The following is a 13061-nucleotide window of genomic DNA, read 5'->3' on the forward strand; positions in this document are numbered from 1 at the left end:
AGCTTATTCTACTCTGTACTTACTGACAGATAGAGCACTGTGCGATGAGTTTGTGCTCTGATTTTTGGTTTTTATTTGTTGAAAAACAGTGATTTTGCAAAAAATATATTTAATTATCTGATTAAGTAGCCGAAGACCTCATGTGAAAAATACGTCTTTTTGGAATCATACGTATGAAATACGTCCCGCTGTAGCTAGATTTGATACAAGATCACAGGTTCACTAATAACCATCATATGACTTGTATGTTTCTGAGGCAGAAGTCTGACTCCCGCATCTCTGCCACTCTTGCAAGGTCCTACTTTGCAACTAGTTCTACTGAACACGGATGATGTCAGTGACTTCCCGTTACAGACGAGCACTGAAAATAGTTGCTGTCTTCCTACCTGTCTCCAAACATAATGAGAAAAATAAACCCGCAGTATGTGTTTCCCCACTGCTGTTATGAGCGTCCTTGCCTTTTCTGCCACCTTTGCTAAAGTTTTACCTTCAGGACGACCTTGTCTGCCCAGTGGTGTTTTATTTGGCTGTGTATCAGGACTTTCTGTTGTTCTCTCTGGCTTAGATAATTTTCTCCTAAAACTTCACAGTTGGATTTAGATGCTGGGCATGACTCTATCACAATTTTCTGCTCTTGAGAAATGCCATCCTCTGATTCATACTCCTTGAGGAAAATAATCAATTCTGACATCTTTTCCATTAGAAGTGCTACCATCTTTTCCATTTTGTTAGATAAGTGTTTTTACTTCTGGCAAATGATGGTAAGATGTACTTTTGTATGGTAATAGAAATAAATTAATACAGCATCTTTACCCTGAATCCAGTCCCCAAATCCATTACTAAGAACCTAACCTGACATTTTTTACTTGTGCAGGATTTTCATTTTCTCCCTTTGGTGGGGAGATTGTTTGGCTTTGATTTTGAATAAAAAGTCCAGTGTAAAATCTGCATAAAAGCAGAGATAAGATAATTCTGAAGTGAGAAGATAACAACTAGAAGACTTTACAGCAGTATTGGAGGAGACTTTTGCATTTAAAACCTCTAGAATAAACTCACAAAGGAATCAAATATTTTACTTACTTTGAAATAACCTCTTTCTGCAGGGTAATATCCCAGTTCCACTGAAATTGGGCTGGGGATTTCCTTCTATATTTTTTTTTTAATTGGGGTTACAAATGATAACAAAAATAGAAAGATTATCTGGGGAAGATATTAAGAAACACAGTAATGATGTGTGAGAGACTTCACATTCTCCACCATGGTGATGGGACATTACCTGACTTGAAAAGGACTTTTGTTTAAATTCTCTTCTGTCCTAACTTATCCAAAACTAAGTTCTCTAGAAAGCTTTAGTGAAGGAAGGAATAGGGGAATGTGAATGTGGTTACCTCACGTTCTTCAGAACGTGATCTTCAGATCTTCAGAACGTTTTGTATATCATTTAAAACAGAGCAAAAGCAAATGCAAACTTGTCAAATTCTTTTTAGAAAACTGAATTTTCATCTGCCAGTCAACATTCATCAAAATCATTCATCCAAATCCCTCACAGTATTCAAAATATGTGCACTCAAATGCCAAGGAAAACATATTTTATTCCATTGTACTGTGCAGTAGACCTATTTAAGTGTTTTAGGAATTCAAAACAGTAAACTATGAGGAAATTTTAGGGAAACCTTTCTCTGTAAAAATTATACTCTAAGTAGAGCTACTTAATATATTTAGGAGTTTTAAGTAATAAAGAATACATAAATTTACAAATTGAATGAAATTGTTTTCTAAATGAAGAACTCAAATTCACCATTTATTGCTAAATGAAAAAGTAAGATTTGATAAGAAAGCTTCTTAACTAATAGATGTATATTAAATTCATCAAAATAGTGCTTGTTCTAATAGGCTTTATTTTGTTCTAAATTATTTAAGAGCGAAATTTACTGAAATGCAATGCTACACTTCACAATATATTTGGGAAGAAAAAACCTTCTTAACACTGTATTGAGTAATGGCTCAACTTAGTGGAAAAAAGAATAATTTTATGTGTTTGAAATATTGATGTTCCTCTTCAAAGGAAGTAGTTCGTATAATGAAATTTTCAAATGTGTTTAAATGACTTCTAATTACGGTTTAGCTTCTGGGACTATTTATACTGAGACTGCAGAGTAAATCCAGCAGGGACAGTAACTGTGGTACGTCAGACCATGGTCCCTTTTATTAAGAGTTTACATAAAATGACTTCTTTTCTTTGTGTTAGGTAGAATCAAATCCTTCTTTACAGGCCATTGTGTACGTATATAATATATAATTCTTGAAGGGATTTTTTCCTTGAGGTCTTGTGTAGAGTAGCAATTTAAGATGCTACTGTGAACTTATTGACATCTCTTAACTTCTTCTTGTGCTTTGTGTTCTTGAAGTCAGTTGTTGCATTCCTGTTGACTTCCTAAATGATAATAGGGGAAAGAAAATAGGTTAAACTTAAAACAAGGTGGATATTATTTAACAGGGTTTAGATATTAGGCAGAACCATCTGGATTTTTGAAGCTGTCAATTTTGCCTAGGTACATTGATACTGACATGAACAATCAAAATTACATGTAGTTTATGGAGCTTATTGTTGTGCCATATGTGCCTACACATTTTCTTGTTGTCTTTGAGTATCCTTCCAGGTGGAGGTTACACCTTTGCATCATGTGCTCTTCACTGCTAAATTTCTCATATTGTACCCCTTAAAAAAGGCAGCTAACGGGTTAATAAAGCCTGAGTAGGTAGGAGAGTAGCTGATTTCCCAAGGTGAATTATAGGTTTTAGTTGCAACCATATGATTTCTTGTTTGAATGAAGTTTTAAGAAGCATTGCTTGGTGATGAAATCGTTCTGCTCTCTGCGTAATAAAAAGCATACCTCAGTGTCCATAGGTGGAAGAAACACAGCAAGACAATGGTGACCTTGATTTCAGTCTAACTTAACGTATCACCTAACTCAGGATTGCATATAACAATTTAGTGTCAAGTCTCAGCTGGTACTATATTTGTCACCTTTGTGCACACAGGTGTTAGCAGTGCAAGTCTGTGCACTGTAGCATGACTACAAGCCTGTGGTCTTGGAGCCCAGACCATGAAACAGCCTCTACCTTCTCTGTCTGCTAAAAAGAACCCCTTCAAGTGAAGCTTTATTTTTCAATTTACTTTTCATGAAGTTGACATACAAAATTCAGAAGCAGTGGAATGTGATGCTTTTGATATCTTGCTACAGCCCATATTTGGGGCACTTTGAGGACAGACCTGGAGATACATTTGAATAGCAGGAGCTGAAAGAGTATGAATCTGTGTCCTGAAAGAATCTTTTATCACTGTATTTTTTTAAAAGGGGAGGTGAGAAAAAGTGTGGCACAGGGACTCTTTCATTCAGAAAGTGTCTTTAGGTCAGTTTGGGAACCTGTCACTAAGTGAGTGACTGTAGCTATGTAGCTCTAACTTCACTTTCAGGAAGACAGTTCTCGTTTAGTTTCTACATTTGGCAAGTAGGAATAATGAGGTAGTCATTAGAAAAATTGTCCACCAAAAAAAGTCATTCTAACATTTTACTTGACTGTAGTTATGCCTTCAACTCCATTTTGCTATGTTTTGCTCTAAGAATAAAGGACCACTACTTTGCCAACCATAACCTATTTATTCTGCTTATAAGTTGAAGTCCAAGTGAATAATTTCCTATCTGGAATAAAAGAGATCTGGTTTTCAGGTATGTGAGTAGAAAAAGAAAATTCTTAGCTAGAGAATTAATTATAAAATGTTATAAAATACTACAGGTGAATTTGATCTTTAAGATGATATCAGAGAGCTGGTTGTTCTAAAGCTATTATTTGTAATGTCACATGTTTCTCCTTGAATCAGTCCATTTTCTCACAGTCCACCTTGTATTTACTTCTGCATAAGGCATCAGGCTAGGTATTAAATCTATATTTTTTTCCAAACAGCTTACATGCAAAAAGATTTTTCTTGGACAGAGTTTTACCAAATAGATGGAAAAAAATATTGGAGATTGTTTACCAAATATCATGGAGCCATTAAGCTTCTGGAAAAAATGGAAACATGCTCATCCTGCTCCTCCCCATTACTTCTTAGAACATAGGCATTCATTTCCTTTTTTTTCCCCAAAGGAGCTGATACTAAGATGTTTTGGCATAAAAGAATGATTGGCAATTATTATTTTTTGGAGGCAGGAAACAATGAGAAAACATATTTTGGTTCAATTTCAACTAAATGTTTCCTTTGGTCATTTTTCACTTTGGCAGCCCAACTAGGGAGAAAAAAAATACACAACAAAAACCTCTTCAGTACTTTGGCATACACAACTGCATATGCTTGCTGTTTAAAGCACTTTTAAGTGTCTGAGCATGTTTTGATGGTTGAACTGGGTGATCTTGAAGGTCTTTTCCAACCTTGGTGATTCTGTGATTCTGTTTTATTATGTTGTATATACAAGTATGTTGTGTATACAAGTTTAGTATGTTGTGTATGCAAGCACCGTTTATAAGCAGTTATAAGCAGTTGCATTATGCAGGCAGGTATCTACTGTTGCACATGGAAGCATTCATCATTTCTGTAGTTGTAATTTAGGAAGGCCACTGAAAATGTGACCTCTGTTGTTTTGGGAAATTAGAAAAATATGCTAAATTATAATCTTGATGTATAACAGACAGCAACTTGAACGTGACATAACTTTCATCCATTTATATTAGTATGATTCCCTTGACTTAAATAGTTTTTCTTGATTTTACAGTGCTGTAAAGGAGGTGAAGACAACTGATGGAATGAAAGCAAGTCTTTAAAAATTCATTTGTCATTTTCTTTTTAAAGTCAATAGGTTTTAAATAGCATTGTAGACGTAATCATGGCTAACCTACTTTTCCAGCCCATATCCCCATGAATGTCTTTCATTAATAATCTCATCATTTCTGTGAGTTAGGAATATAAGTGTTGGCAGTGTTTACACTAGAGATAAAGTGCATCCTCCCAGTGCCACACCCTAATCACTTTACTCTCTCAACATTTATTTAGGCATCCTGTCATTGGGAGGTTATTTGTCTTGCTCTCTATTGAGAGATACTGTAATAATATGAATAATAAACTACAATAGGCAAAAGAGAAAGCAAAAAAGATTTTCACCTTCATTTGTTGTTTCAGTTTTATTGTCTCAGTATGTAGTAAAGATCAGGCTGCCCAGAGAGGTTGTGGATGTCCTGTCATTGGAGGTGTTCAAGGCCACTTTGGATGGGGCCCCTGGGCAGCCTGGTCTACTATTAAATGGGGAAGTTGGTTGGCCCTGCCTGTGGTGAGGTGGTTGGAGATTCATGATCCTTGAGTTTCTTTCCAGCCTGGTCCATTCTGTGGTTCTGTGATCTAAATGAAGCTAAGGAATTGACTGTAAACTGACAGGGAATTTCTCACCTTTCATGTAAAGGACAGCTGAGAAAATCGCTGCTGTTGTAGTGTTAATGGCCTCTGTTGTCAGAGACAGCAGTTGTTTGTTCTAATATGTTGTACTACCAGAAAGGAAGCCTGTTCATGGGGAATAAAATCTAAATACCATTTTTCAGCATAATTGTGGCTACTTTGATTTAAATGAATACTTTCCAAGAGACAGAGTGAAAGTTATTAAAATAGTTATGCAGCAGCTCTGAGAGTCTTCTTTCCTTTCCCAGCTTGGTCACATATTCAGTGTTTGATTTTGAGGTTTAGAGCCACAAAGAATTTCTGGTACATGCCTTTTTTCAAATATTTTGACATCTTACTTTGGTGCTGCTTAGAAGAATGAATTAAGATCTGTTATCTATGACAGCCCCGTTGGGATGACCTGAAGTACAGGTGATACGTATGGGCACTTGGCTGACCCTGATTGAAATCCTGGCTTTTATTCTGTTGAAAGTTTTATACATTTGAAGGCTCTTCCAAAATATGACAAGTACTGTGCAACATCCAGCTGGCATGTGAAGCTAGCAGAGGGTGTCAGCAGGGCAATACAGGGCTACAGAGGTAAATTCTGCTATTTCAAACATCACAGTCGATGACAAAGTCATATAGAGGAGAGCAAAAGCCAACACAGCACTTGGGAGATTAAAGCCGCATGTCTAGAATGAAAGAAGCATCTGATTTCAAACAAAAGTAGCTATGCATCACACAGTTGTCATCACTAGTCTTCAATATGACCGCAAAACTTGGACAATTTTACGTGCTGTGTTAAACATCTGAATAAATTCCACATGTGGTGTCTTCATGGCTTTCATGTTACAGGTACAGCAGGGTTGCTTCCTCGACTCTGAGGTCGCAGATTTTTATTTTTTTATTTTTTTATTTTTTTAAGTTATTCAGCAGTAAAACTGTTGCAGGTTCAGCTACACTGCTCCTAGTATCTGGTGGATATGAACATTAGGCTCTTCAAAGCCATCTTGTCTGTCCAGAGTAGCAGAGCAGGGCTACGTTGGTAAATCAATGTAACGTGATAAAAAGTTGCTCAGGGCATATCTTAATTTATATGACATTAGATTCATAATAAATTCCATCTGTTCTGGCAAAGAATGTAAAAGGCTACAAACAAAATCCTGAAGAGCACAGCCAAAAAGTGAAAGCAAACATGGTGGATATAACAAGCTGCCTATGACATCCGAGATGAGCTGCACTGTGAAAACTGGGATCATTTTTCCTGAATGAAGCCATGAAAGCTGATAAGTCTCTGGGAGATTCCATTACAAGAACCATCATAGTTTTGGTCAGGTATCTAACTAGTGACACAGTCAGCAGGCAGTGAAGCTAATACTGTTCATGTAAACTAAAAACATCTATTGAAGAGATGCCTTTTCCTGTTGAACTGAAACGTGAATTTATTGGAAGAGATTATCATTGCATATAATTTCCACTAAATTAGCTCTCCCTGATTGTGAACTTTATCAGGAACAGAAATAAACATCAATCCTCCAGCAAATAGTTTAAATGAGTTAGCTTAAAAACTGCATTAATCTGTCTTAGCTGTCAAGTGATGCAATCAAATTTTAAGATGATGTGCTCATAAATGAAGTAGGAACAAATGTAAAAAGTTATTATGGTGACTGGAACACTGGTGTTAAAATTATGGATTCCAAATAGTTGGGGGGGGGAAAAAAAAAAAAAAACGGAAATGAATTTCTAAGGTAATTGGAATTTCTTTCAAAAATTATGTATCGGCATCATTTTTCATAGTTTCAATAGAATTGATTTGATAGCCTGCTAATGAAATAAAATTAATGAAGAAGAATGTTTTAATAGCATATCACAGAATCATAGAAGCATAGAATGCCCTAGGTTGGAAAGGACCTCAAAGATCATCTAGTTTCAACCTCCCTGCCATAGACAGGGTTACCAACCACTAGACCAGGCTGCTTAGAGCAGCTTATGAACTAATGTCATCCTGATACTTATCTTCTGATCATTGCTACACGGTACCATCTTTTTCCATACATGTGAATTAACTGGACATGAGTATTTTGCACCTGAGCAATATGATTGCTGTTATGTATTGCTTCAGCATTCATATTTTTCTCCAATCCATTGAATTCTACATTTAAAAAAAAAAAAAAAAAGGCTTTCTTTTTTACTTTGTAAAGGATTTTTTGTTGTTATTTGGCATTACATCTGAATGGGCTCTTCTCATGTGTCTGCAAAACCCTGTCCTCAGTAAGGCATCAAGTGTTGTAGCAGCAATAGCATTAGTAATTGTGAGGCCATGTTTCAAACATTTTACAAATCTGAGTGCACACCAGTTGATGAATTCCTTTGGAAATGTGTCCCAGGATTTCCTAAGCTGTGTGGTTGCATTTTTGTACAGTCTGTGGTTATGCTGGTAGGACACCTTGAATCTCAGGTACTTTACTTAACCTAGAGAGTGGTTGAAACAGTGGTACAGTTACTGTGTTATGTTAAATCATGTTTACTGGTATGTAGAATCACAAGACCTATCATGCAAATCATTTTTTCTATGAGACCAAATACAGATTATATATAGCATCAGTATCCTTCTTCGGGAGCATTCTTAATTTCTTTAGTAATTTCCATGAATTTTATAAAATCAGAGGACGTGTGGCACTAGTCAATATCGCCAGATTTTGTGTATCTCTAATGCCTATGTTTCACTAATATCTCAGTCCTGTGAGAGAGGATAAAACCTCAGTATCTCGTTCCATTACCACTGGAGAATTCTATAGCTGCATCTTTTAAGTTAGTGATTCTTATCCCTGTTCTTTTATGCCCCTATTTCATGTCTCTTTAATGACAACTCTACAATCTATAGAAAGAGTATTTGAAGACATTTTGTTGTACTGCTCATTTTTAACTTTTTCAGAAAAAAGTAATTCAAGGCAGTTACCCTGTAAATGAAGGAAATTACATTAGTTTGACATGATTTATTTATTTGTTTGTTTGTTTAATCTCTGGTGGCTCTTTCTTATCATTTTAATTATCTTCAAGGTACTTACAAGTGACTAGCTTAATAGTTTGTTTGGTATCTTTGTTGATATCAAAATGAGTTTTGTAACTCAGGATTTGTACTTATTTGGGAAAGTTGGAGGAGAGGTATGTGTGTTTTATTTTATATATAGGCAAAATATTCTTCTTATGGTTATCTAGAATCACCCTTGACCTCTCTGAGCTCGTAAAGATGATTATTAATCATTCAGAGATTTTGTTTTCTACTTTCAAGAGAATTATGTGACTCTCTTCTGTACTGAATTCAACCAGCCATCTCCTTCCTTCCTTTTCCCTTGACTCATCTGTTTGAAGTAGCTAACATGAGTGAAGAAAATTTGATTCCTTCTATAGAAAATAATTTTCTTGAGTCAGGAGTGAGGCCTTGACAGAACCTGGATCTTTACACTTGAATGTGTTTAAATGAGTTAATAAAAGAAATGTGACCAATTTGTAAGGTTATCTGGTGCTTGAAGAAGGACTCAGGGAGGTAGGTAGTTGTGTAACTGCAAGGTGAAGTCTGCTTCGCTTTAAACAGTTGTATGGAGAAAAAAGAGTAAAATAATTTTTTTTTTTAAAAGCATCAGGTATTTAGAATGCAAAAGACACTTCATTTCTGTCAGTAAAGCCAGGCATATTGAAGCAGGCATTGTAAAAAAGCATAAGACCACCCAAGTAGTCACTTTATTGTATATATGACTACAAATGAATAAAAGCATATGGTGACAGCAGGTCTCAGGATTCAGCTGAACCAGAAAAAGGAACCAAACCTGCAGATCTTGATGCAAGACAGTTGTCCTGACGGGAAGTAGGACCACACACCTGTGTGCACATGCAGCCAGTGGGCTGAGCTATGCTTTTTCACTTCTGTGTACTTTTTTACTTCTGAACCACAGAGACATTTAAAAGGAAAGAAGGTAGTTGGTGCAAGTCCTTTAGTCACAGAGCCTCACTTAAAAAAAAAAAAAAAAAAAAAAAAAAAAAAGAGTAAAACATGCAGACAAAATGCCTGTGTGTCTGTTTAAATACGTACTCTACTGATAGTGAAGCTCAATCTATAGATTATATCTGTATATCTATGCTGGGACTGAGAATCAAATGCACCAGGAAAAAAGCAAGAAATCCCTATGTTCTCTGCAAGTATTTTTCAACCTTTGTAGAGGAATTCAGAATTCTACATTCATTTAATAGGGAAGAGACTTAGTGCAATGATGTTGCTTCTGTGTTGCAGAGAATTCACTGTTTGTTTGTTTGTTTTTTTACTTCTACTTTACCCTAGTTCCACTTTGAACTTGGTATTCAGGACAAGAAAAATGAGTCTAAGTAGCAGAATATTTTTTTTGCAAAACTGCACCATTCCTGCTGTGTCTGGATTTGGATGAAACTGAGGACAAAACAAAAGGAATGAATTCATTTGGAGAATGCTACTAAAACTTGGAAAATGAACTCTGTGCAGTATGATCTGTGCAGAAATTTTTGGCTTCAGAATCAACCTTAAATTCTTTGGCAAGTAAGCCACACAGGCCAGATACAAACCACAAATACATTTGACTTTTGCCAAAATAGAGTCTTTATCCTTTCTAATTTGTTGCTGGATGTCATACTTGCCCATTTGGTTTTGGAAATAAATATTCTGTCTTTGAAAATGTTGGCTGCTTTTGAAGTGAAACCTGTTTTTTAAAGCTGTAAGATTTCCTTTTTTGTTTTTTTCCACTTTTTTCTTTTTTTTTTTTTTTTATTTTTCAAGAAGAGATTTACAGTTTGTGACTGGTTTTTGTTATAGTTTGGACTATCTGAAATGGAGACTCTATCCTCCAATACAATGTGTAGATTCAGTGTATTCCTTAGAAATGGCTGCAACTTCATAATACTGCTGTGAGTTTGAACAATAGCAATTTTGCCATCTAAAATCTGTGTAAGTTTAAACAAATACCAAAAAAAAAAAAAAAATTTGCACCATAACCGTAAAGAAATAGTGACATAGCTTCCTCAGTTCTGATCCTAATTTGGATCAAAATCAGAGAATGTTTCATATGTATAACAAGATAACAGACAAAAATATTGAATTCCAAATTAGAAAAGCTAGTGTATCTCCATTTACGTTCTTGCATAATTTGCTGGGGAAAAAAAAAAAAAAAAAAAAAAGCTCTAATCCATGAGCTGTGCTTTTTCACTGCAGAGTTCCACAGATAATGAAAAAAAAAAAGCACCAGTGACCTTTTAGTAGGGAACCATATCCGTGAAAAGCAGAAGTCAGAATGGAAAATTGGAATCTCAGATGCGTGGTATTTCTTTCCTGTAAGATTTTACTTGTGATTCTTTTGTTCAGAGTCTTTGGACACATAAGTTACCGCTCGGACTGGGAACTGGTGAAGGTGGACTTCAGGCCATCCTTCCCCAGGGAATGCACTGATGATGACTATGAATCTTGGGAACTCACAAATCTACAGGTATTCACTGTATATGCCAGAACTTTTTCATATCTGAAAGAATCATTCACTATTGTGAGCCAGGAAAATGTTTTCTAACAGAATTTGGATGTCACCTTCCCAGCTCTATTCTCCTTTGGTTGATATTTTGCTGATTTTACAATCGTTAAAAGTTGGAAGGATGATTTTGTGTTCCCTTTAATTGTGCAAATTGTGTCCTGGGAAAGGCAGCAATATATCTAGTGGTCTTCCATAATAATAGGTGGTCCTACTGGATTATGATGCATATACCATAAACTAAGATCTCTAATATTGATTGAAGCAATTTCAAAATGCAGTTGTATGTACTGCCAACTTCCTGACCACATACTGCACTCATATAAATTGCTGTAAGTAAAGCCCATTCCAGATGTAATTTAGGATTTCAGTGGACTGATCATGTAATAGAGTCCAGTTGTTTGGGGCAGTACCATTTCTGTAGTTAATCTATTAAGGCTGTGCCCTCTTCTCTGGTCAATTCTAATTTTGGGAAGCTACGTTCTCTATGTAATGTATGATTAGAGACCAGTGTCTCTAATTCTTACATTAAATGGGATATGTCATGTTTAATTGTAGTCGTTCTAATTATTTTGTTTGTTTCATCCAGTATATTTGTTCTCTTGCTCTCTGCAGGTTTCCTTTTGGTACACAACTCTGTTGTTATTCCAGCTCTCCAACTTTCACTTGATAGTTCTCACATAATTTGGAATTGCTTCTTGTTTGAAATCGTGTATTTTGAGAGTAATATGCACATCTAAAGAGTGACATTATTTGGGTACACTGACATTTAAATGTCTTTCAGAAAATGGAAGCAACTAAAATATCTCTGACAGAGTACTTACAGCTGCTAAATTACCAGTGCAGTGTTAGCTTCAAGAGTGTATTAATACTACCTGTCTCTGTGTGCCTAGTGCTTCCTATTGACTGCCTACACATGATGTGGTCATTTAGAGAGAAGTCCAGCCATAAGAAGCCTGAGTTTTTAAGTACACATCTGTAGGCTTGTGCCTAGATTGTACACACATGGAACGTGGGTTAAATTGCACTAGAACTTCTGTGCACATCTTTGAATTTGTGTCCTGAGACATTGTATGTCAGAACTGTGTAATATCCCAGTAGTGGACGTGAGAGCTTTGTATAAGAGTCCAATTGAATTGAACATGAAGTATTTTTTCTTCTTTGCTGAGTCTGTTTTCCTTCAGTCTTAGTCTTAAGTTAATTAATCACATTTTTATAGTCACATCATAGATAACTTGCTGTAAATTTCTCTAGAAATTGATGAGTTGAGACTTGATACCAGTGTCCAGTCTTGGCAAAAAGAAACCAGACTTTCTCCTGACAGTTTCAGATTGTGGCTTTGCGATGCAGGTTATGGCATGCAATAAATCTGGTGTTTTGATGTTTAGGGTGATCGTTGCATCATGGGTCAACAGAGGAGCTTTCGGAAGAGGAAGATTTCATCATGGTGCGTTAAAGGGAGAAGTTTCACTTCAGCTCTAACGTCCAAAGTCTGTGAATGTGCGAACTCTGATTTCTTATGGTGAGTCTGTGGATATTCAGATTCATCGTTAGTGAAATGTTATTTAGAGTTTGAGGAGTTTATTTTCCTCCTTTTGCACCACTCTTACATGGCTGTGTGCAAACAACCAAGAAGCAGTGTGATAGTTTTGAATAACAGGTAGCTTATGAATTTGTTTTTGTCTGAAAGTGTTGCTGTGCTTTAAGTATTTGACTCACCTGTCTGAAGAAATCCCAATGTTTTTCTCTGTTGATCAAGACTTGAAAAACAACTGTTGGATTTATTAATGTGGCAATTAGACCCATTCTTTTTTAAGAAAAAATAAAAATTAAGAAAAATATGGAAGAAATGTGTTGGTCTGAGAGGCGAAGGATACCTTTTAAAAATCTAAGCTCCCAAGAAGGTTAACTTTGCAGAACTGGCAAAGTAATTATAACAATTTTTGCCCCACTGAAACTACACTTAGAACAGAAGTGGCTTCATGAAGCTGTGTGTTCAGCTTACAGCAGATACTTTTAAAAATCTTTACTCTTAAAGAAGTAATCTCATCCACCCAAATTGGGTTGGTGAATAAGGTGGGGATAGTGAC

At 35.8% G+C, this 13061-nt stretch overlaps 1 protein-coding gene across 8 annotated transcripts in view; it reads left to right on the plus strand.

Moving 5' to 3' along the window:
* Positions 1 to 13061, plus strand: part of SORCS2 (sortilin related VPS10 domain containing receptor 2) — a 581186-nt gene that overhangs the window by 527088 nt on the left and 41037 nt on the right. For all 8 annotated transcript variants that reach the window (XM_048942849.1, XM_048942847.1, XM_048942852.1 and 5 more), the window contains 2 exons: positions 10815 to 10935; positions 12360 to 12493. In XM_048942849.1, the coding sequence (XP_048798806.1) occupies positions 10815 to 10935; positions 12360 to 12493 (255 nt within the window). The remainder of the gene's footprint in view (positions 1 to 10814; positions 10936 to 12359; positions 12494 to 13061) is intronic.

This window comes from Lagopus muta, chromosome 4 (genome assembly GCF_023343835.1).
Source record: "Lagopus muta isolate bLagMut1 chromosome 4, bLagMut1 primary, whole genome shotgun sequence".
Taxonomy (NCBI): Eukaryota; Metazoa; Chordata; class Aves; order Galliformes; family Phasianidae; genus Lagopus; species Lagopus muta.